At 37.4% G+C, this 26,678-nt stretch overlaps 1 protein-coding gene across 1 annotated transcript in view; it reads left to right on the top strand.

Annotated features, from left to right (window-relative positions):
* CACNA2D3 (calcium voltage-gated channel auxiliary subunit alpha2delta 3) overlaps positions 1–26,678 on the top strand; it is a 689,427-nt gene that overhangs the window by 197,874 nt on the left and 464,875 nt on the right. The window contains exon 4 of the mRNA XM_050959084.1: positions 23,556–23,615. Within this exon, the coding sequence (XP_050815041.1) occupies positions 23,556–23,615 (60 nt within the window). The remainder of the gene's footprint in view (positions 1–23,555; positions 23,616–26,678) is intronic.

The following is a 26,678-nucleotide window of genomic DNA, read 5'->3' as shown; positions in this document are numbered from 1 at the left end:
AATTTCAGTTTATAAATGGTCATAGCAGATTTTACATGTATTTTTTTCTACCTAAGTGAACTGAGGAGTGTAAAGGATTTCTATAATGATTTCAAGACAGGTTAGGGTTATAAAGGTTAAACATAGCATCAGAAAAACCTATATACTAATTTGCAAATTTTAATTTTGGTACATGAACAAGATTTGAATGTTAACAACTAATCAAAAGCATTTAATATTACAGTTTAAGGTTAGCAAAGACATTTTTGTATACATCATTAGCAGTGTAATTGCTGGAAGCAATTAACTATCTTACAGAGCCAAAATACTTTTTATATCCATTCAATTGTTCTTTTTATTGTTCTTGAACATAAAACACAATACTATTCATTCTGGAAAAGCAGAAGCTCTGCGTGTACTTTAGCTCATCTACATGTATAAAAATAAGACATTGAAGTTTATTTTCTGCCACCGAGTATCATTTTGTGAAGCAGAAAAGGTTGCTTTTTGGCTGTATATTCAGTGAAAGTGACTGTACTACCAAGGTTACTAAAGAACACAGCATTTCTTCTTTGAAACGTTATCAGTCATTGTCATGGTGGTTTATCATTAGCACAGACTTTGATGGGTTTCCTTTGCATCATAATGAAATGGTGAACATAAGGCAAGGTAGTGAGGGAGGCTAAACAGACCAGTACTGTAGTGTATAATACATATGCTTGCTCACTCCTATGGGAATATTTATTTTTTATTTTTTGCTGTCTTTTTTCTATGTCTAAACTGTAAAACTCTGGCTCTGACCAGTGTGTTCCATGTGAGCACAAGGATCCTGCAGGAAACTAAATGCAGGATTTGTGCCCTTTGTTGCTGTTGGTAGGGGATGGGACTCAAGAAAATCAGGAGGAAAGTTGTGTGTGAAGCAAACATGGAGATGATTGATAATTAGAACCGAGGCTGCAGATAGTTTTGTGCTCCATTGGAAATTCTCTTTCTTTAGTTATGTTTCATGGCTAACTACTGCAGCTACACTTTAAAAAGAAGGGCAAAGTTTATTTATTACAAACAGAAGAATTAACTTAAGCAGTTTTGAAGATTATCCTTGAGATGATCTGTTGGAATCTGGTTCCAGATACTTTGCAATATTAGCATTGGGGGTCAGGTGTTTTGGTTCCATCACAACCATAAAAGGGCCTCTGGGATTTGTAGTTCCAGCAGTGTTAGCTCCAGGGATCGGACAGCTACTACTTTGCAGAAGATGCCCATTGGATTTGAAAGAACAGCAACATAAACTGGCAATCTCTTTCAGTTAGGCAATGAAGTGGAGGGAATCCTGAAATTTTAAAATGATCATTTTTCTGGAGTTTGGATCTTGAAGTAAAACTTTGGAGATCGATCTAGACCTGTCAGTAGGGATCTGAGCATATTCAGGGGCATTCCTGTTTGGTCTCTATTCTTCTCGTTGTTTTTCTTACGAGCGTTGCCATAAGATGTTGCATCATCTCTCTTAAGACCGATAAAGATGTAGTAAGGGACAAGTGAGTGGAAAATAACCTTCTTGACTTAAGGATCTACTTGCTAGTCAACCACTAAAATGATTACATACCTAAAGAGATACTAATGGGTATGTAGTTGGAGTTATGATTGTGCTAATATGCTATGACTTTGTGCCAGTAAATGTTGTAATTTGATACTGTACATACAGCATGGCTATGAAGAGTTAGTTATGGGCCTATGGCCTCTTCTCCATCCACCATATCTCATTACGTAGTACAGCATGATCGAGTTCAGTGCCACTTTTGGATCAAAATGTTACAATGCACTTGAGACCTTCAGAAAGAGCAGAGTTTGTACGCCATGTTGTTACATCACTGCTATTTTTGAGAGATTCAGCACCATCATTGAGATGATAAGCTCTTTAGCTGGAGCAGCTGAAATAATACGGTTGAACTGGCAATGATGGAGACAGTGCTATCTGCAGACAAAATGTTGCTGAATGTGGCATTAGTAGTCCATGGGCTCCAGTGTGTTCCTCTGGAAACCCTTAGTGTTTAGACTTTCTGTTTGGAAGCTACTATCTCTGTGGTTTGAAAACAGATTGTGCTGAAACTTGGTCTGCAGGTTCTAATCTTGCTGGGGATATTTTTTCTGTGCAAAAATAATTCAACTGCATTAGTCTGCAATTATTGAACTGGCAAAAATAAGGGGGTTTATCTTGGTTTCACAGGATATTTGCCAAGTTGCAGAGAGAAACTGGCTTAAATTAAAAAAAATGTAGACAGTTGTAAGATGATTAAACTCTTTTGGTAGGTTAATAAAGATATAAAGCACCCAGTATACTTCACTTTGAATAACAGTCACTGTATCTGATCAATGGGTGCATTGCTAAATTTTTTGGTTTTTTTTAATCATGCTGCTTAGCTATTTCTACAGTGGGCGGAATTTCCTTTGAAGTGAATGACATACAAGTTTGCTTTGTTTTAATGGAATTTGAACTAGCACAAATGTCTTAGCAGTACAGTACATTTTTCTACATTTACATCTCATACTTTTTAAGAGAGAAAGAAGTTTTACAGCTCCTGGTGCAATAGTGTTGAGACACAAAAGTAATGTAAAACATGAAATAATAATACCTAGCTCTGATATAGTGCTTTTCATCAGTAGATCTCAAAGTGCTCTAACAAATGAGTTAAATATCATTATCTCAATTTTTACAGATGGGAGCGAAGAGAAATAAAATATTACAGGTTTAATAGCTTATCCAACATTACTGTCTTTGAAAGGTACTCTTTCAGTACATTTAATTGAGAAGATCTTCAGTGTATATTTTAATGGAAATACTACTTTCAAAAATAATCTAAACACCAGTTGAAAAAAAAAGATGAAAATAACTTTAAGGATCTGAAAAAACTGCAAAAAACATAAGGCAATTCAGTGTTCAGGCTCCCAACAATACCTTTTTCTTCATCTCCATATGTCTAAGCATTATACCTAAGAGTTGCAAGTAATATTTCCTTCACCTGGTTCACAATAGAAAGAAGGGAAGTCTCTTTTCGTGGAGAAAACAGCAGGACAGGATATAAAGGCCTGACTGGCCAACCATCGCGTTCAAGAAAGTGTACCTGGGTAGTGCAATGACATACCCATCATTCCCAGAAGGGACATGGCTCATGGGCAGCAAATGCTAGTGTAGTATGTACTATGCCTCTGTTCAGAACAAGAAGCAATATGATGTGACAACAGGGTAGATTGGTTTAAATCAGAGCAATTTAAATCTCTAATTTTAATTATAATTTAAATCAGCAAGCTGGTAATCTTGTTTTAAATAATCAGTTTTAGTCATGCTTTGTATTTGTACGTTTTAGTTGTTTTCCTAAATAAAAGTTCATTCTCATTCGTTGGTAACTGTTAAAACATGTTGATTTACAACTAAAGGTTGCCTTTACACCAAATGTGGTGTTTGGTTTTTTTACTAACTAGAATATGCAATATTTATAAACATTTATTTAAGCAATTATGTAGCTTAACTTAAATTGCTTCTTAATTTGTACATTTTTATTATGGTAGAAAATGGTGAATGATACATTTATTATTTTCTAGATGCTAATTAATTTCTTGTGATTTGTGTCAAGCTCTGTTGGGATAAAAATTTAAGTTAAATTAAAAATGCAGAAAAATAGTATTTTAAAATGACATTTTTATTAAACAAAGCTATCTTAAAAGTGCTTGATACATAACTGACATAGTACACCAAGGAAATATTAACTCTAGTTAGTGAATTGGACTGATTTTCTGGTTACCATATCCTTCAGGATCTTAGAATTGGTAGATATTGTTCTAAGAGAGAGATTTTATTCATAGATGGGAAGAAAAAAATAAGCTTTCCTGCTGTTTCAAATCCCAGTAGATTTTTAAAAAAAAAAATTGAATGAACTAGTCATTGGACGGAACCAATTGAATACATTTGAAATGAGGAAAAGGGTCTCTCTGCATTAGCAGGTGAGGCTATTGCTGTCAGTCAAAAGTTGGCTTCATACTTTACCAAACTGTAGTTCCAGGTGCTTAGCCAGTGACCTCAGTGGATTGACTTTCTTTAAAATCTGGCAACAAACATGTATTGCTTATTATTATGTTTAAAATTATTTTAAGTGATTTTAATGGATTACAGTAAGATTATGCCTTAACATAGGTTGTCATAATTTCACATTTAATTTTAAATAGGTTTATTTAAAAAAAATAAACTTGTATTTAATTTAAATTAAAACAAATCTGATTGTTTTACTTTTATTAAATAATTGATTTTCATTCACTCTGTGTGGCAGCCTGCCCTGAGCCATCCTGCCCTACATACACAGGATGAGTTCTGTGGCAGATGGTAGCTGGCAGTGCCGGCTCTACCACCCTCATTTTCCTTCATAGTTGCACAGGTGAAAGCAGGGTAATGCCACTGAAGTTCATTAAGGCCAATGAAATTATACATAGAATGAAATTGGTCCTTTGATTTTAACATAAAATATGGTCATAATTATTATCTAGATGCTCATAATCAGTGATGGAATTCCATTAATATCTTTGGTAGTTGAGGTCCTTGAGTGTATTTTTACAAAAATTAAGGATGTAAAATATGTAAAACATATACAAATATTTACTCATGCTGATATAGCATAATTCATCTGAATTTCAAAGAAGTAATTTTAATCAAAACGTATCAAATATAATTATTCATTTTCACTTTTTTGTGAACGAAGTGGGTTGTTTTCTCTTATAACATGATGGTAACCAACGTATTCCTTATTGGTTAGCATGTTAAAATGGATATTTTAATTTGAACTTTGAGATTAGAATTATGATTAGAATGTTTAGAAGTTCTATGACTATAGCGCAAAAATAATTTACGGTTCCACTTCAGTAGGAGTGACTAAAGTACCTTGGATTTGTTTCTAGGTAACATCATTCAGTGGACAGGGTAGGCATAGATCTGGGAATCAGGATACTTGGGTTCTATTCCCAGGACTGACACCAATTTGAATATCATGTTGGGCAAACCTCTCAACCTTCTTGACCCTCAGTTTTCCCATCTGTGAAATGAAGAGGCTGAGACTTGGCAATCTATGTAAAGTGCATAGAGATCTGCAGATAAAAAGAGGGGTGTGGGTGTGTTTGTATACACAGATACAAAATGCCATCATTAAATTGCTTGTGCTACCTTAATGTGGCCCCTTTGTGCATAGCCATTATGATACAGTCTTTATATATGTAAGCACATACTATTTTTTCCATGGGAGAGACAAACTCTCTGTTCTCAGTTCTGGTGCCTGGACCTGGCATGGCCTGCCACGGCCTAGAGTTGTGATTGTAGAGAAAGTCCTGCTTAGCCTCAGGCAGTAGCATGAATCTTAAGGAAGTTTAGTTGCTGAAATTTAAATAGTCTGTAGTGAGCATATGTGAACTAATTTTTCAAAGGCTGTAACTTGGCCATATTCGGCAGATGTTCATTTGCTTTCAGCCATCCTCGACACAAAACCACCCCTACCCAATTTCAAGTTCTGTCTCCAAAGCATGGGGGCACCAAACCTCTTGAGATAAAAGTTCAGCAGAATTTTTTGACGTGGGCAAAACAAAATATTTTTCCTTAGCCTTGTTCTTGGAAAAGGCTGATGGATCTTGGCTGAAATTTTCCAGAACAATTCAGCCTGAGTCAGATACCTGGCATGTAAAAAATCATCCCAAATTGGTAAAGTTTGGCAAAGTTGTAAGCTGAAAGCAAGGTCCTATAATGAAGTGTCAGGCAACTTTTGTATTAAGCAGAACTACCAACCCCATCTATGATACAGCTAAAAATAGAAGCACTTTAAAAATCAATAAAGCCACATTTAACCCATTTTTGTGAAGAATATTTTTCTAGTAATATATGTTTGCTCTCTACTTTTAAGTAAACCGTTCTTCAACTGTACCTAAGGCATGCATAAAGACTAAACTTTCCAATCCCTTGTTCTTATGCATATTTTTTATCTTTTAACAAATCTAATTTCTTGGGCAATGTTCACTATAGTGTACCACCACAGTCTAGTCATACATATGCAGTCAAATCAGGTGTTGTATTTTCAAATCTGAGCCGTCAAGCCCTGCATAGTATGTATATTATCATTTCACCTAACTTGCCTCTGCATTAGACTTACGTCTTCAGTTGAGTATTATGCCCCTACATTGAGAAGGTTGCCTAAGTATATCTACCACTGCAATCAAAAGGTGCCAGTGTTTCCTCTGCAAATTATTTGCTATGTAGTATTAAGCAAGTTGTTCTTGTTTGTGATATATTTTTTCTATCTATACTAGATCTTAAAAAGTAATTATTAAATAGACATAATAAAAATGTACATTTTAAACCTTTAAGAATTATGTGGCCATAGCGATATTTAACTTTGATAGTACAATACTAAACAACACAAGGCTTGGAAAAGGTATCAGTGATGTGGAAGGAACACTTCACAAGTAGACTGCTAATGGGCAAGAACTACTTATGTGTCAAATTCAGTCGGCACTCCCACTTTGACTATTCATGATTTTTTGGCACTGTTGTTAGGATCTATGCTTATAAAAGTAGTAGATTGAAAAGTTAATGAAATGAGCCCAATGAAAATAATAGAAATAGTCCAGGAATAAAGAAATGGTAATTAGCTCCCCAGTCCAAACATAAAGGTAAGTTGTGCTTTGTCATGACTTACCTCTCCCAACAACTAGTGCAAAAATATATTTGAGGGTAATTAGTCTAAAACTCCATGTCTTTGCTAAATGTCTACAACAATTCAGATCGTAAATTTTTTTATTTTGAAATTTATAATTTCCTACGAAGAAATTCACATTGAAATTTCACATTGAAAGGAATTATGAAGACTCTGATTTTGCAAACATTTACTTTATTACAGAATAAACTAGAAAATATCTATATTTAAATAAAAATAAAATACTGACATGAAATGACTCATATAAATTAAGTCTCACACTTGCCCTTGTGAGGGGAAAAAATGTGGGATGAGGGAAAGAGTAATACAGTACTGCAAGTTCTGAACACGTGACCAAACCAATGCCTCATCTAACTCCACTGAAATCATTTTAAATCAGTCACTGAAGTTACAGAAGGTGTTAAACTAAAATTAATTTAAAAAGGCTTAATGTTTAAATTTCCAGGATTGTTAATTGGAATCTTTGTGTTCCTTCCTTTAAATATTTTTTTATTTTGTTGCTCTTAAATTAATAAACATTATATAAATATGCATTTAAATGATTGGCACCTGCAATTTTGTGTGTGTGTATTTAAAATTACATAGTAATACTTGACTGAATGAATACACATTTTGTTATGCCTGTTTCCATTAATTGTATTGGTACCCACACTACTTCATGTAATACACTGTCATATAGGTCCTTTGGAGCCATTTGGGAATTATATATCTAGATGTATTATTCTCAATGTGTTGTCCCTGTTTAGGAGACAGTCTTCTTATCTCTTATCCCAAACCCTTTGATGCTTTGTGCTCTGACATAGTGAAAAACATAACTACTCCCTGTGTCCATAGGTGGTCAACTTGTGACAAGAAATTAGTGAACTGAGTATGCATGAGAATAGTGGTGACTTTGATACCTAGAGAAGGGCTGCACAAGCTGGCTGATAATACAACTGCCATTCACTACTTTAAAAGACAAATAGTAGATGTCAGAGTTCCTTCCTCACTCTGAACTCTGGGATACAGATGTGGGGACCCTCATGAAAGACCCCCAAGCTTATTTTTACCAGCTTAGATTAAAAACTTTTCCAAGGCACAAATTCCATCTTGTCCTTGAACAGCATGCTGCCACCACCACATGATTTAGACAAAGAATCAGGGAAGGACCACTTGGAGTCCTGTTCCCAAAATATTTCCCCAAGCCCTACACACCCTTTCCTAGGGAAGGCTTGAGAATAATATCCTCACCAATTGGTACAGGTGAGAACAAACCCAAACCCTTGGATCTTAAGAACAATCAAAAATCAGTCAGGTTCTTAAAAGAAGAATTTATTTAAAGATAAAAGAATCATCTCTGTAAATTCAGGATGGAAGATAACTTTACAGGCCGAGGAGACAGTTGAGCAGGAGGACCCCATGGTGGACATCCTGAGGCCAGAGGGTCCATCCAGAATAGCGCTTCTACTTATTAAGACCATATAGTTGAACTATATGACTATATGGCAGACCCCAGCCTCCAGCACTCCAACAGCCAAAGTTGTGGAACACAAGTACTTCGCCCCGTCAAAGGGATATGACTTCTTGTTTTGCCACCCAAGCCCATATTCCCTGGTAGTCTCAGCAGTAAACAAGAAAGAGTGCCTCCTAAGTAAGGATCCTCTAATTTTGGAATAGGTCTTTGTCTTTTTGTAACCTACATAGATCCTGGTTCTATCCTCACAATATTCTGACTAGAACAGGAAGACGTCACTTTTCATAGAAGTTCTCACCTAGGGCCTAATCCAATGGAATCTTTCCATTGATTTCAGTGGGCTTTGGATCAAGCCCCTCATTACTGACACATGCTGTATCATATTTATGTACTGCTGACCAAAGGGAAATGGGAACTCCTAGGTTCTAATACAGATTTTGATACTACTCACTGTATGGACTTGGGCAAGTCATTTTACCACTGTGGCATACTCTCTCCAGTTGTAAAATGGAGATAATTGTTTGTCTTCCTCACAGGGCTTCAGTGAGGATTAGCTAAGTAATGTTTAAAGGTGTATCATTTTACAATGGCAAGTGTTAGGTGATAAAGGTTTTTACTATGCTGAACCCTATTCATAATGATTTCTGGTACACTATTGTTCCCTGAGGACTTTGCAGTACAAATATTTTAGGATCAGTGTCTTTTGTTGTTTTTTCTACCGGAAAAAATGTTACATTGTTCATCTCAAAAATCTCTGAAACTAGTGGTCATTGGTCTTTCCATCGCTTTATTGTGGTTTTTATTGTCATGAAAGATATAATTAATGAGGGTTGTTTTCTACGTACTATATTTTGTACCATCTATAGATAACAGCTAATTGGTGAGAACTTACTGTGAACTATTCAAAAGTGCTATCTAAAACTATTCTTTTCTCTTAATTTGGTGATTATTTTCCCAGGAGCCATGATGACTGCTTAATTAGTATTGAATGTATTTAGGTTTTTAGTTATCTTAGAATCCAAATGCAATAAAAATAATCACTACATTCCTGCAGCAGAAATAAGAGTCAGTGGAAAAATGTTTATTTAACTTATTTTTATTTCAATATTATTTAAGTTTTTCATGACATTTGTTGTAAATCACTTTGTAATTCAGCTAGTTAATCTGAAATGGGTTGAAGCTGCTAAAGGAGCATAAAAGATTCTAATTAAAAGCCAAGTCAAATAAATAAGTCTTTAAGAGAGAGCTAAATTACCCAGCAGATTTACACATTCTAGTAGCCAGTGGATAAGAAATTTCACGATCTAGTGACATGACACAAAAACACAAAGTCATCTAAACTGGAAACAAACAAAACAATTGGCTATTGCTTTCAGTGGCTGTGATCGTGATTTACACAGGATAAAATCTAACTCAGGGACTGCATGGTTGCATTCAGTAATTTGTATGAGCACACTAACCTATCAGAAAATTTTACACATTCTCATACCTATGTCAGGTAGTGTTTTATCGCTGACACCTGATTCAGATGGTAGAGTATATAAAACTGTGATGCAAATGAGGGCAGCATAATACAATGGGCTTCAGCTCTTCACCAGAGCAATGAGGATCATGCAAAAAACTATGAACAGTATAGAACTGGAAGCAAAGGCTTAGCTATACCTTTTCTCTCTCCTTCTCATCTCTTCATTTGAGAGGGTTTTCTCAACTATGCAGTTAGGTGGCAGCTCGTAGGGGAACACAGAAGGGTATAGAGCAGTGGCTATTTAGCAGGCTCCCTCATTCTTCCTGGTCTGCCACAGCCAACCACAGGGTTGGGGATCTGGGGACCTTTTGAAAGAGGATGTGCAGCCCATCTCTCAGGAACCACACAGTTTCTAATATATGGAGATCCAATTTCAGCATGCCTCCTGAGGAACTCATTCCCACAATGTGGAGGCAGTCAAAGGTACAGGGTACCCTACTTCCATCGCTGATCCCTGGAGATGCACCTTCTTTCTCCAAAGAGTCCAAGAGTTTTCAGATTTTTTTTTAGGCCACACTCCTTGCTCCAATGTAAAAGCTGAAGTCCCTTTGTTACTTCACACTGCTGAAGAGGAGACTAATGACCTTGTCTGGGTCTGTTCAACACCAACGATGTGCACCTAGAAGGCTTTTTCTGCCTAGGGTAGGAGAGTTTAAAAGGGAAAAACCTGCTGCAAGAAGGGGCAGTGAACAGGAAGAGAGCAGGGCTGCTTTAGACAGCCTCGCTGAGAGGGAGACAGCAACCAATCTTCCCTCTCCCTAAGATGCATGATCCAGCCTCAGAGCAGCACACCCTGCTAGAAGGGGATGGAGGTAAACCCCATTTAGACTAAGCCTAAAGGGATGACCCAGAAAGCCTGCTTGAGTTCCTGGTCACCTTTACTTCTATTTACTTTCCCAGGGACTTCCCTCTCCAGTAAGGGAGGAAAGAGGGCAGAGGACTTTTCTTTTGTTTGTTTGCTCCAGGAACCCCCTTTGGGTGTCTACCGGAGTGGTGGAGTGTAATTTGGAAAAGACAGTATAAAGACCTGACGTGGGTTCTTGAGGGGAACCTCCCTCCCCCTTCTCTTCAGTAGATAGAGTGAAGCTTCCAGTGGACTTTTCTAGGCGACCACATTAGGTATAATCACGTCTGACAAGGTAGCCATCCGAAACTCAAGCTAATAAAACCTTTGTAAGATTTCACTATATATGGTAAGCTATGTATTTTATAGATTTTGTTTCAAATGTATTCTTTAAAAGTTTAGGCTGATATTTTGAAAGCTGCCTAGGTAATTTGGATGCCTAATTCCTATTCATTTTGATGGGAATTGGGCGTTCAAATCCCATAAGCATCTTTGAAAATCTCTGGCATGTTTGGTACTATTTTTTTGTATCCCTTCACCTGTAAAGTGAAGCTGTCTTAGTGCCAAGAGTCCTAATGCTCAAATAGAAATAGAGCAAAATATAACCTTTAATAATCTCTAAAAATGGTTCAGAGTAAACTTTTTGTAAATCAGGGTGTCACGATTTTAAAGCCAGACTGCAGTACCAAGTCTAGAGCTAAAAACAAATGACCCCTGGTACCAGAAAAGAGCAATTCCTACCTGTCCTCAGGATAAAGCTCTAATTTGTATTTGACCCTAAACTTGTCACTGGTTCAGGGCTGAATATTGTACATCCTACACATCAAACTGTTGTAATTTTGTGGAGACATTCCACAAATTCTAGGAAGAGCCAAAGAGCTTTGTAGAAGTTGTTGTTTTTCATGTTGTTGGCTCATTTGAAGCATCTCCCAAATTTAGAATATTAAAAATAATCTAGCAGACAGAGATTAGTGGGCAGAGTGCAGATGAGGCAACTAAAGATGAATGAAATAAGGAGTTAATTACATAGTTCCTTAATTTATCATATGGATATCACCACCATATATAAGGAAACTATTTCATATGTGAAATAAACTATTGAAAAAACAATTTAGAGCAGCATTTCTCAACCTATTTAGCATTGCGGGCCACATATGCTCTCTGTGTTATGTGGGTCACATCCATACACTATATATACACTACCTGTATGTCACATGGGCTGCAGCTTTGTGCTGATTGGTCTGCAAGTTGAAAACAACTAATTTAGAGAGATGCCAAAGATGTGGTCACTATAAAAACAGCCATGTTAGAAAAGGGCTAGCTAATCAGGTTAATTTAGTCTCACCTTTCCAGTGTAAAGCTAATCTGTTTTGATTGATTGAGCACTACAACAGCAGACCAATTTAGCCCTAAAAATGCCTTGTCCTAAGTGGAGGTGAATGAGGTAATCTTGATTAATTTAACCTTTTCACCTACTAGCCTGTTTCTATTACAACTGTTTTTATACACTACTAGATATTTAGTGTAAACATGATCTTGTCAAAGCAAACAGGAGTTTTGCCATTAACTTCAGTCAGGCCAGGTTTCACCTGTCATATCTATGACTAAAACAGTCTCTTTTTCCTTTTGATCACATATTATTATGTATTTTAGAAAAGTGTAAAGAATGAAATAATATAAAATCACAAAAATAGTAGGAGAAATATTAATAAATGGATCGCTATAATTATAAGAAACTCACTACCTTTGCAATATAAAACATTTATCTTTTATCAGCTTATTGTCTCTCTTGGGAACCTGCAGTTGTTAAATTAGCTACATAATGACTCCGATATTATTCCTTGAATACAGTTAGCAACGTATTAAGAATCAGGAGGATAATTAATAAGAGAAATTTGAATTTGCTATAAAGTTCAAGAAGTGTGTTCCCCAGATCATAGCAAGATCTCTAGGCATGCAAAGTTTGTATTTTTGATAACAAAAGTAACAGCTGAAAAATATGGTGATCTGTTAGATATTAAGAAAACATAAATTACGAGAATTTCTTCATAAAAAGTCCTCACTGGATTTGAAGTCATTAACTACAAACTAAAATCGGCACTTTGTCCGCTCTGATATGCAGTCTGTTTGCGTCTATGGGAATTCTCAGATGTTAAATTACTTACTGGATAACCTGATACTGTTCCCAGGAAGTAATAAAAAATATTGAGCATTATGAAGAACATTATGCACAATCCATGGGTGCAGAGATACCCACATCATTGAGAACTAGAGTGGTTCTGCTGGTGGGAAAAGTCAATATTTGGGGAAGCTGCCGGGGGGGAGTGGGTGCCATCTCTTGCATGCCACAGAGCATAGCTCTGCAGGGGCTCCTGAAATGCTGTCACATTGGGAAGGCTGTGGTACACCAGAGAAGGACGGAAGGCAGGTTTGGTGGTTGTGTATGGATATGGGAACAAGAGTTGCCTGAGAATTGCAGGAGAAGTTGAGTCAGTGCCTAGGAACTATGATGATGAACACTACAGAAAATCCTTAAAATGATAGTGACTTTGCAGCCTTAGGAGGAGACTTCTTCCTTAGGGACAACTATAGTTCGGAACCTGATGGTTCCGGTTTTATGCTGATGACCAAGGTTTGGTCCAGTATAAAAACAAGGCTTTGGACTTTGGAAGGGTCTCATAAAAAGTTACCGGTATAAGTTTTGCACAAGCATTATTGCCCCCTGGTGGTGGTAATGCTAAATTTGCAATACCACTTACTATGTTTCTTTCTGGTGCATTGCAGACAGCCCTTGTATAAAATCAACTTGAAAGAAAGAAAATATGCCAGATAGTGAGTGAATAAACCTTTTATTCATGCATCGTAATCACTTTGGATTCTATTATTTAGGCCTTTCTACAGGTTGAATTCAAGGTCTTAGTAATAAAAGAGAGCATCATCTTAGACAGCAAGATAACACCTAAAGGCATTTGCATTATACTGTCAAGACACTGAAATGCCCTTTCAAAGATTCCAAACCTAAACCAGAAAACGTTGTGTAAATCTATTTAATTAAGTGGATTTCTCAGTCTTTACATCTAAATGGTGCCTAATTACTGGGACACTTGTTTAATTAGGTTAATTTTCACAGAGCAATTTTTTATTCCAATATTACATAGTGAAGTTAAATAGAATATGTTTTAAAATTGGGTATATAGAGCAAATATATTTATTTAATAATTGCTAGGTCTTATTGGTTGGCATGCAGGGGGATCACAAATGCAACTGTAGGTTAATAGTATACAGTACTCCAGGTCTATTTTCTTAGAGGTTAGTTTACATGGGGACATGTAAGTCATTGTGAATATGGAGTTAAATTGTTCTGGTTATGTGCAGCACAGAAGCAACACTCAAGTGGTGAATTGCAAATGGAATATGAGGGTTTGATCCTCAGCTCTGGTATGTCTCTTTAGGCTGCTTGATGGTTCAAAAGGGAAGTGAAGGCGTCTGCACTGGCTTCTCCACCCTTGGGGTAATCCCTGGGTGGTTCAGAGCTGGTATAATAATTATCTGCCACCTACCTCTCAGCTCCCCGTATACGACGTTTTACTATGGAAGGGATCATGGTTGGAACACTGCTGCATTCTGATGAAGCAGCTCTGCTGTAAGTTATCCCTGCAATTAAAATGGCCCCTGGCTAGCTCCAGAACAGGGAGCCAAACGGTAGCATAGAAGCACATGTAAAGCAGTACCCGCTCTTGCTCTATGCTCAATGTAGCTTGGCTGGACCTGATTTGACCCACTGGGTTATGGATGTTTTGCACAGCACTGAGCGCACAAATACTCAGTAAGAGACCAATCTGTTGTCTTCCCTTCCTCCTGTGCTCTCTTTCACCCCATGTTGGTCTCCAGGCACAATACACTCAGTGGGTATCGACTGAGTTAGGTCAAGAACACATCTAATAACACCATGATTATCGTAACTACTGTTATACAATGTATAACTCATTACAATTAATATTAACACAATCTTTTTATATTTCCCACTTGTTTGTTCATCCTTTAGAAGTTTGAGTTCTTTATCCTTTTTTGTAATTGTCTGCTCTGCAACCAACCTACATCTGAAAAGCTGTCAATCATGGATCAATACAAGATAAGTTAATCAAAATAACTCCATTTTCTAGGCATTTTACCATTAGAGGATCATGCGGTCACCTTTTCATCAATTAGTGTTACTGGGTACCATCTGCCTAACAAACACTTTTCGGAAGCACTAAAGTACTAATTTTTGGTACCAATCGTAAGGAAATCAGTTGTGCTATTGTATGTCATGAATAGTACTACTGATGGCTCTCAGAGACTCTCATACTTTAAAGTCAGAAGGGGCCATCATGATCCTTTACTCTGACCTCCTGCGCATTCCAGCCTACAGAACCTCCAAGTTACTAAAGTCCTCAAATCATGATTTAAAGACTTCAAGTTACAGAGAATCCGCCATTTACACTAGTTTAAACCTGTGAGTGACCAGTGCCCCATGCTGAAGAGGACTGTGAACCCCTCACCTCCCCAGGGTCTCTGCCAATCTGATCTGAGGGGAAATTCCTTCCCAACCCTAAATAGAGTGATCCATTAGAGCCTGAGCACGTGGGCAAGACTCACCAGCCAGACACCTGGGAAAGAATTCTCTGTAGTAACTCTGAACCCTTCCCTAAATCAGCCAGAGATTATGGGTGTATTACAGGAATGGGTGGGTGAGGTTCTGTGGCCTGCAATGTTCATGAGGTCAGATTACCTAAAATCTGAAATTCTTCTAGTGTCCCATCGCCATCCATTGGAGACGTTTGCTGCTAGCATTCACAGAACAGCTACATGCCATTGTAGATAGTCTCATCAAGCTCAGTCTTGAAACCAGTTAGGTTTTTTTTGCCCCCACGCCTTCCCTTGAAGGCTGTTCCAGAACTTCACTATATGGTTAGAAATCTTCAGTGCTTAATTTGTGCCAGGGCTTGCCAGGATCCTACATATGCCTATCACAAATGTGGTCTACCTCATCCAGTGCACTAAATACCCCAATACAACTATGTGGGTGAAAACAGACAATCACTACTTTCTCGAATGAACTCACACAGCATGCTTTTTGTCTCTTGTAATTTTCCTGTCACCTGTGGGTGAACACTTTTCACAACGCGATGACTCTGTATCTGACCTATCAGTCTTCATCCCTAAAGGAAGCCTGCACAACACTTTCAAAAGGCAAGCCTGGAAGCTTAAAATTTGTAACTTTGCTAGACACTAAAAACATGGTCTTAATAAAGATACTGAATTTATGGCTAATTACAACAATCTGTAACCCACAGGGGCAGCAGTGCCTTCCCAAAAGTGGGGAATCCAAGGGGCCCTGCCTCCTCCATGTCCCTACCCCTGGCCAAGACAGAAGCCAGAGTGGGACTGGGGAGCCCGGGCCCCTCCACCTCCGCAGAGTCAGGGCAGAGAGTCTCCTCTGGCTTGTGTCCTTGCCCCTGGTCTGCTGCTCAGGGCACGTGGAGGGTCCATGGTTCCCCACAGTTGTCTGGGCAGCTATTACCCTGACTTGGCTCTGGCCAGGGAGCAGGGCCTCAGAGCCGCAGTCCGGCCGTGGTAAGAGCTGCCTGAGAAGCTGTGGGGAGCTGTAGACCTTCCTTCCATCTGTCTGAGGCAGGAGGCACAGAGGATGGGGATACAAGACAAGGGCTTGGCCGGGGGGTGGGGCATCAGGGGGAAGAGGAGGGCACAGGGAGGGGCCCATGGTGAAAAGTGGATGGGCCAGGCCCGTCCACTTTCAAAAAGTAGGAGGGTCATGGCCCCTTGGCCCTTGTTTTGGTGCCCCTTGTAACTCACTAACCTGCCCCCCTTTTTTGTCCTATGACTAGAGGAGTGTTAACAGACAACTTCACTTTAAGTGGTCACTTACAATATGTGCTAACTGCTTATGCTAAACTATCTGTTCAACCTTGTGTTTAGCTGTGAGACTGAGGCTATGGCTACATTACCACTTATGTTGCTTGGGTGGGGTGTGTGTGTGAAAAAATATACCCCTGAGCGACATACGTTTTGCCATCGTAAATGATAGTGTGCACTGTGCTATGCTGGCAGGAGAGCTTCTCCTGCTGACATAGTTACCACTAATTATTGGGGGCGGTTTAATTATGTTGACAGGAGAGCCCTACATAAGAGGGGCAGCTGCATTGGTAAAGCTGCCGCTGTAAGGTCTCTAGTGTAGACGTAGCCTGAGTGCCTTTTCCAGACCTGAGAGAGAGCTCTGTGTGTCTTGAAAGCTTGTCTCTCTCACCAACAGAAGTTGGTCCAATTAAGATCCATCTTGTCTCTCTAATATCCTGGGACTGACAATAGATATAACACTGCATACAAACTTCCTGTGGCTCACCAGTGGGGGGGGAGCTTTTTTTGATAAACCATGGAAAGTTAGTTGGTTCAAAACTGCCACTGGCTATTATATTGCAGTTGTGTGGGACTTGAAGTGAAAGGAGAAATAGGAATTTGCATGCAGAGAACCTTTAATGCTTAAATATTTTGAAAAATTAGGAAGTTAGTACAGACAAACTTAGCTGTGAAACAGTTAAGAGTGCTATATGTACAATTTATCTGACTACAGCCTTCCAGCATCCCCCATCACACTTTCTACACACCACCACATCAATGTAGTATACCAAAGTGGATACAACTAATAACATAGAGAAAAGTTAGTGTGGTTGATAGGCTGAAGTGAAGGTTGAGAAATAGTCTGATGTGTTTGGAAAGAATCATTTGGTAAAAGGGGGTGGTGGAAGACTGGCATCCTTTGGTGGGATAGGGCAGAATTTTAAGGTTGTGGTGTATGAGAATTGTGAAAGTAGTAAGGTGTGTGCCTCTGAATGGAGGAGTAGAAGGTATTGCTATTAGATGACTTAATTTTTCATTTCCTTGCTTCTGTGGTCTTGTGTTATATGTGTAGCAATCTTAGTTGTTTCATGACAAAATTTTGTGTTTATTTAGCTATATTGTTAGATCAGCAATTATGGAATACACTTGGTATTACTTAGATGATCCCATTGGAGTCTTTTTTGTTTTGTTTTGTTTGTTTCCTTTAAAATGTATAGCAATTTAATTAGTAGAAAAAGATATTTTATAGCAACATTTCTGGCATTGTGTTCCACAGTTAATTTGTTTCCTTTCTATTCTTCTTAATGAATAAAATATAAATGTGTTCCTTTAGGACTTGATTAGAAAGACATATAGTTTCACTTAGCATTTAGAGGTAGAGGTTGGTGACCCCAGTGTAGTTAAGGAACTCAGAAAGCCTCTCAAACTAGTCTCTGTTTAAAGGTTTTTTAAATCTATTTTGTGAACTCACTTCATTGTAGTTAAATCTGTTTCCCTCCCCCCCCCCCGCCCCCCACAAAGGCATGTCAGTTTAAAATAAACAGAATCCTTTTTCTAACCTATGGGAAGCCTGATTGAGGAGAGTGAGTGAAGAAGCCTCCCCCCTCCCCCGCAAAAGCTGTTTTGGCACAAGTGGGCATTCTGTATTTATACTGTGTTAATGTTTTCATTAGATTTGTTCTCTTCCCCTTTCTCTGTGTCTCCATTAATTTTTTTATGCTAGCCAGTCTGCTCCATTTGTCGCCTAATTTTCAATTTACTCTTTATCCTACTTCTGCTATCCTATTTCTGACATTCAGGTCCCTCTAACAAATCCATTGCTGGGACCTTACCATCCACCCCCACTTGTAAGAGGGTTAAAGTGGGCTATAAGAATGGGGGGTTGGCTTCCTGCCATACCAATCATAGGAGTCCCCAACCCCCCGCGTTCATTCCTTTAATGAAAATCTCTTTTAAAGTCCTTTTCCAAGCTATTTATCTGGTCACTGTATACCTTTCCTATGGAGTACCTGCACTGGACATCTGTCCTACACTTAAATAATGAGTTTTGACATAGGGCCCGCCGTCCATCATGCCATGCGTGAAAAGAGCCCTTCCTGAAACCCACTGTGGAGAAGGCGAGAAAAACCTGAACTGCATCCAAGCCAATGTGATGTAAGGGAAAACTTCCTTCCCAGCCCTGCTAAAAATGGGACGGCTAGCGTAATGCCCCCAGCTGGTGTTGACCAAACCTGGTATTTCCCCACCTAAAAGGGATGAAGGGTGGGTCCTGCTTCAGCCTTGGTCTCTGTAAAAAGGAAGGCTTTAGACGCTGACCTGCCCCTTTTTAAACCCTGCATTCCCAAAGGGATGTCAGTGACCAAGCTGACCCCTGTTTGCAGCAGTTTTCATCTTCCCCCCCACCAGCAGCCATAAAGCACTGTTCCCTTCAATTGGCCAGCCAGCCAAACACTGCCCCCACTGCTTAAAGGTGCAGGATGGTCAATCTGATCATGTCACATCTGAAGCACTTGAGCTTTAACTAAATAAAAATAAATCTGCCTCAGTAAATTGCTTAAATTCAGAAATAGCTATTTAATATAATTGCTTTGTTCCAGGACCACACATAGCAAAATGTTTATATCAGTGGATTCTACCAGATTATGGAATAAAAGGTACAGGTTTAATACATCATGGCTGTGGTGGCAGCTTCCTAGGAATTGGGAGGGGGGCGGAATTGAGGTGCGTGCTCTCTCTCTCTCTCTGTATGTGCTTGTGAAAAATATGTCGTGTAGTTGTAGCCATGTCGGTCCCAGGATACTTGAAAGACCTTACCCACTATGTCCTCTAGTGGTAAATAGTCTATAGTTTTAATACTGTTCAGAAAACCAACACTAGAATTGAATTTTAGTGACCATGTTAGTCTTTGAGGCTGGTAGTTGCCAGGACTCCTGGATTCTTATCCCAGCTCTATCAGTGCTGTACTGTGGGATATTAGACAAATAACTTTGTAACTTTGTGTATGTAACTGTTGGAGTGTTGTGAGGATTAATTAATTAAGTGACTTCTTAAATTGAAGGGTACTATAAGAAGTGCAAATTGTTATTTATCCATGGATTATGTATGGCCTTCAGTCTGTGTGCACCTGTTTTCATTTATATGTGTACACACATACAAGATTAAATATGCAGTTAAAGTATATGTCCATAAATATTTTACTTCCAAGTTTGTAATTCACTCAATGATAGATAACTAAAGATTTCCTTCAGAATAGCGAAGCATTAGTAAGCATTTATTGGCTAAAGCAATAAATTTAGAGCATATTTACTCTAATGAAAATATATTGGTGTTTGTACTAAGCATGTCATTAGTAATTATCATCTAATGGTTAATAATCACTCTGAGTGCTCAGAAATCATTCTGAGGTAAAGTATTTTGTCATGAAAATATTTTAAAATGGGGCTTTATCATAAAAATGTTGTAGTGTTACATATGGTTTTTATAGTTTTGTCTCAGGTGCTTTAAGAAATCATTTCCTTAATGCTTCATTCCTTTGGAGACTTTTCTGGAAAATGATTCATTTGTATATAATTTGTTCATTATGATTTAATGTGCATAGATCTAGTACTATGTCATTGTGTGGTCTTACCTCATTACTAGTTTGCCTTTTCTACATCTCTCACCAGATTTCCTGGTCTCCTCTATGCTAGTACTGAGAAATATTACAATAAATGATTGTGGAGTATTATGTTGAAAATGCAGTGTACGTTTGTATTTATTACCTTCTTTGTGCGAAGCTTTTATTGTCTTGTTACCTCAGTGGGATGGCGCTGGTGGTGTGTGCAATGCCTCCCCGACCATGTGAGAGGAGACCCTTTGTTTGTGGGAACTTAAGGAGGTGGAGTGCCAATAGTTTTAGACAGAGTAGTCAAAAATATATATATTTAAAAGTAGGAGGTACCAACCAATTAGTGCCTTTTATTTTGGTGCCTCCCCCGTTAGAAGGTTGTCTCTACTATTACCACAGAAGCATGAGCTAGGTAGTTTCTCATTGACAGAGAAATCTTGCCTTCAGTTTATTTCACTGAAGGGAAAAATGCAATTTAGGAAAATTGGGGTCAATATAAACGATTTATATATATCGTTTATATTGACCCCAATGTTCCTAAATTGCATTTTTCCCTTCAGTGAAATAAACTGAAGGCAAGATTTCTCTGTCAATGAGAAACTACCTAGCTCATGCTTCTGTGGTAATAGTAGAGACAACCTTCTAACGGGGGAGGCACCAAAATAAAAGGCACTAATTGGTTGGTACCTCCTACTTTTAAATATATATATTTTTGATTACTCTGTCTAAAACTATTGGCACTCCACCTCCTTAAGTTCCCACAAACAAAGGGTCTCCTCTCACATGGTCGGGGAGGCATTGCACACACCACCAGCGCCATCCCACTGAGGTAACAAGACAATAAAAGCTTCGCACAAAGAAGGTAATAAATACAAACGTACACTGCATTTTCAACATAATACTCCACAATACATTTATTGTAATATTATATATATATATATATATATATATATATATATATATATACACCTATGAATTACAGTTTTATAGCCACTAGGTAATGTGTTTCAAGGATTGGATTCCTCATGATATACTAGAATAATTTCTGAATTAGTAAATGCGTCAGTGTGGAAAGAAAAAAAAAAGTTTGATGTCTGCCCTTAGCCCCAAAATTCACTTGTATGAAGGAGTCTGTTTGACCTTTCTTCTGCTCCATTGCCTGCATTTTTAATTAAAAATACCCATCATAGTCATGGTCTTCTGTACTGTACACTCAAAGGGAAGCTTCCAAACAAGCATTTTCATAGTCCAATTCTGGTTTTTAAAAAAGAGGGTGAGGGTACACACTTACTTGAATGTATTGAGTTAAGCCTTTTATTTGCTCATAATATTTTTCTTAATTGATTAAAAAAAAAAAGGCCAAATAATTTAAACTGATTTTTAGCGCATTGCTAATGTGAAAGAGCAGATTGAGAGCAATAATTAATTTTTAAACCATGCAACAGTTGACGTGAGGTTTACCCTTCCAAATACATATTTATTTTGTGGTATTTTTATTATAAATATGAATGATTTGTAGTCAAATTTATTTGTAGACTGAAATAGCTCCCATGAATTTCAAGATCGGTTTTTAATAGCACTATAATAGGTATCATTCTTCATATAGTATAAAAGTATCTCAGCTAACTAAATGTATAGTCGAACCTCAGAGTTACAGACAGCAGAGTTATGAACTGACCAGTCATCCACAAACCTAATGTGGAACCGGAATTATGGAGTCAGGATGCAGCAGAGATAGAAAATAAATAAATAAATTTAACTTTAAAAAAGCAAATATAGTATAGTACTATGTTAAATTTAAACTACTAAAAAAAGAGAAGGTTTAAAAGAAAGATTTGATAAGGTAAGGAAACCATTTTTGTGCTTGTTTCATTTAAATTAAGCTGGTTAAAAGCAGCATTTTTCTTCTGCATAGTACAGTTTAAAAGTTGTATTAAGTCAATGCTCAGCTGTAAACTTTTGAAAGAACAACCAAAGTGTTTTGTTCAGAGTTACAAATACCTCCGGAATGGAGGTTGTTTGTAACTCTGAGGTTCTGCTGTAGCCAAGTTTGTTACATTTGGAGTAATTATATATAATTAGTTATTTCAGTCTAAGTATTTCGACTGTGTTTCTGTCTGTGAAGGTAGATGGCTTTGCATTCAAAGATCCACTGTGGTTCAGGAATACTTGTATTTCATATGACACAGCTTTCTTAGGGGCTACCTTATTTTCAAAACCATGCATGGAAATTTAGCTTCATGACTCCTATTAATGTTAGTAAGAGCTATGCAGCTAACTAATCTATTTTGAGTTTTCTATAGCACGTACCATGAAAGCATGAAAGTGGTGATACTGGATGTGTTAAAAGAAAGCAAAAACATACACACCTGTATACCCTCCATCAAGGGGGTGATGGAATCCCTCCGAGACCTTGATTGTGATCAATTTATTCACTGTAGCTTGATGTTTAATTACCTTTCTTGTTGCTTATATGACAAATGTTATTGTTGATCATGAACTTATCCAGCCCTTTATCTGGCAGGATTTGAAATAATAATTAAAAAAAGCAGGCACTTGTCTGGATAACAAGAATATTATTCAAACTTACAATAATACAAAAAACCAAAATAAAGTTTTGGAAGGAATATCATGTCTTTTTGTGGAGCAAAATATCTGGATTGAACTCATATTATGTATTGCATTTTTTGAGTAAGAATAAAGAAACAGTGGCTACATTTAGTAAAAGTTTCTCTATTATTGAGGCATTACTTGCAAAGAAGCCCAAAACGGAATTTTTAATGTTGTCATTAAAAGAAAAACATTTTACATTTTTTCTCCTTTTAATTATGGTGGCATTTGAGAAGATACTATATACTGGGAGTATGGATTGAAATTAATTGTTTTAATAGGAAATCTTGTGATTATGCCCCAATTACAGTACACCACCTAATATGTGCTAGGTAAATAAAAATCGTCTCTAGTTTTTTAATCCCTTATATTTTAACTGTTCTCCAGAATCCCATTTTAATTTCAGTTGTTTGTAATCAAGGATTACTACTGCATCCCTGCGGGGGAAGCGGGGAGGGAACCTTTCAATTTTACGTGTAGGACCAGATTTGAAAAGAGCTCAGCTCTTCTGCATTGAAATAAGCAGCCATATTTTCAAAACAGTTTAGCACACAGGATGTTGAGTTCTCTTAAAAATCTTGCAGTAAGTGTCATAATGGGAGCTGCTGAATGCTAAATACTTGTGAAAATCTGGCCCTTACTTGCACTTTAATGACAGATGAGCTCATCTGAAAATCAGGCTTGAATTGCTGGTGCTGAGCACTTGAAATATCTGGTCTCAAACTCTTTTAAGAATCTGACTCAGTCGCTTTTTATGTCAGTGAAGCACCATAGTACATGGTGACAATGAGTTATCCAACTCGCTAATAATTGTTTTTTAATCATTCTGGAAGAACCATTGGGATTTAAAGATATCAGTTCATACCAACAGTGTACTTATTGTTTTCTCCTTTTTTCAGCGTCTTGTTGAAGCTGCAGAGGATGCTCACTTGAAACATGAATTTGATGCTGATTTACAGGTAATTAGAAATTGGACATTAAAAAAAAACATTTATCAGAACATATAGAGACTTATAGAATAGCTTTGTGTTATTACTCCAAGGACTGCTGTGGAAAGCCAAGTATGTGACTAATAGAGGGATGCTTATTACAGAAAATGGAATTAAGGGAGATTGGCTCAGTATTTTGACAGGTTATGCACTCAGTGTTTGCATGTTGGGAGACCTAGAAGGTGGATTTTATTTTTTTAGAGATTTCATTTAAATTCCCTCCATGACTATTTAGGTCAAGATTTTTTAACACGGTAATTAGCAGCATGTAGCATAGTTGCAGTATACTGGGAAGAAATTGCTCTTTGGAGAGTTGAATTTGCAAATGGAGTGGAAACCCAGAGTGATGGGATTAGAGTGACATTGGTCTGTGCAAAAGGTTAGTGTTTGGACCCACGGCTAGTGCAGACAAGGCTTTTATACACAGAGGTTTTAGTGCTGCACCATCATTTTATCAAAATGGTGCCTTTTTCTGTGTACTGGTGTCGGAATACAAGGGAAAGGAGAAAATGAGAACAGTTGGGAAACAAGATAAAAAAAATTGAAAAAGCTTTAATAAGACACCGCATATAAGAATACAAATTCATCAGACAATAAAATAATAAAAGCTAACTTAATTAAATATATATGTATTGTACGTCGATATTTAAATTAATAAATATCTTCCTGGTTGTAAGGAATTTCTATTCCTTGGTCCACTGAATGCCTTGTTAGGCAAAGGTATTATTTAGTGTGGCTCTCGCCATGTAGATTGTCTTCTAAAATTTTCTATGAATTCCATCAAGAATCTACAAAAAGAACAGGAGTACTTGTGGCACCTTAGAGACTAACAAATTTATTTGAGCATAAGCCTTTCGCTTATGCTCAAATAAATTTTAGTCTCTAAGGTGCCACAAGTACTCCTGTTCTTTTTGCGGATACAGACTAACCTGGCTGCTACTCTGAAACCCATCAAGAATCTGTCTATCTTAAGGCTGAGCAGTAAACAGTAAGGAAAATAGGTTTAAGGAAAAGGGAGGAAGAGTACACTTTTCTCCGTGCTTAGAATCTGCCTCAGTAGGTTTTGTTTTCAGAACTTGCCATGGTTACTTTATAGTCATAACAAAGTACCATTTCATAATACAATTCTGGTGTGGAATAATTGATTCCCTGTGAAAATAAATCTGTTATAGGAAGAAAATACCAAGAGTGACTTCTTCAGAGTTAAGGATAAGGAAGCTTTGAAATTAACATAAAATGTTGAGTTAGAAGTAGTGATTCTTCATAATATTTTAGTGTTATATCTATCTGGATTCAAATGGCTCTGAACTTAACTGCACCCCAGCCTTTGGAAGGCCTACTGCATTTCATTTTCTGAACTTCACACCTGGAAGAAATTGAATCTGTTGTCTAAATAAATCAGGAGCACATTTATGGAAGACTGTTTTAAATATATACAGTAAATGCCTCTTCACTGAGGATGGTTCTCACTTTGACAAAGTCCTTCATTTGTTGAGGCTTTGAAGATCTAAACACTTTTAGGAAGCCAGTTAAAAGCCATTTGTGTCAGCAGCATTAACAGGATAATCAAATCTCTGTGTAGTGCTCCTGTTTATTACTGCCATGGTCCATTAAAGCTAATCAATTGTTAATCTTGGTTTTGGTGACCCCTCTGCAACCCTGCAATCTCTGGGAAATTGTTGTTGTTTATCAAAATCTCATACCACCATCTGCTCAATATAAAAATAACGACCAGAATGATTTGGCAGTGTTCATTCAAGTTGAAGGGGATCGAAATCTTGCTGCAGTTGTGCTGCGGAAGAGGAATTTGCAAAGCTTCTTATGCCTTGCCCTAAGTGTGAGAGAGAGTGTGAAAAGTTTAAATTTGTGGTATGCTACACAACATGAGTCTAAGCTTTTTATCTGATCCCCACTGCTCTTGAAAATGCAAAAGCAGATAAAGAAACGGTTTTTGTACTTTTTATTCATCCAGAATTGTCTGCGATTTGATGAGTATGGACAATCTTCTATCACTACATATCAATGATGTAAAGGAAAAATAAAATTATATTAATATTTTTATTGTCTGTGGGAAAATACCAAGTTAAGAAAATCACAGCTGGAAGAGTTCATCTTTTATGTCTCTGGAATTCTCTTTGGTAATGCTGAAATTCTATCCTTCTGTTGGGTCAAATTCAGTTCCTTACGGGTTTTATTCTTAACAGCTTTATTGGTATTATCCTTAGTGATCTTATAAGAATTCTGATCAATATACTATAGTGCATTATAATGATCTAAGCATTCAGATGTTTACCTCTGACACTGAATCTGTCAGAAGTTAACAACAGAAACATCTTCAGTAAGAGACATAAATAAAACTGTCCATTATTTGAAAGAAATAAATCAAACTGGGTGATATGATTGTCTAACTCACCAGCATCAAATACTGCATGTTTGATTAATGGCAGAGCTCTGCTTCAGGCATATCTGAATTTAAAGCTTTAACTGCTGCATTTGGCCTTGAGAAGTTCTTTGTTTCTACAGGAATGCGAACCAAGAGCTGTAGTTGTAGCAAGTTGGGGTAGATGAACTACTAAACATCTGGATTTCAAGTTCTAAGCCAAAACAATACTTTTCCCACTAGTGTATAGGATTTCAAAGTTATGCTTATAGTATGGTGTCAAGGAGTGTTTGTCAAGTTTGCTTACGTTTGAAGAAACAGTTCACATATTTCACACAACGGGAATATTTATGTAAATAAAATTAATCCACATTCTTACTGTTAAGTGTAGTTGCTTTATGACAATACGTCTGTGACTTATAAGTTTGCTCATCATCTCTGGATGACTTGTAAAGTAGGGGTAAGTATTTTTATTTATTGAACTCTGACAGTGTGCTTGCCTCTGTATAAAACAACTTGAGCTTACAACTTAAAATGGCAGAGAAAGCAATATAGAGAGAACCTCCCTGTGGCAATACAGAGAAGTCTATCCTAGGATGCTGAGGCATTTTTAAGTAGTTGTGAAACAGTCCTCTAACTCACCTACAGGAGAC

This window comes from Gopherus flavomarginatus, chromosome 6, assembly GCF_025201925.1.
Source record: "Gopherus flavomarginatus isolate rGopFla2 chromosome 6, rGopFla2.mat.asm, whole genome shotgun sequence".
NCBI lineage: Eukaryota > Metazoa > Chordata > Testudines > Testudinidae > Gopherus > Gopherus flavomarginatus.
Note: the sequence above shows the minus strand (reverse complement) of the source record. Positions and strands in the feature narration are given on the sequence as shown.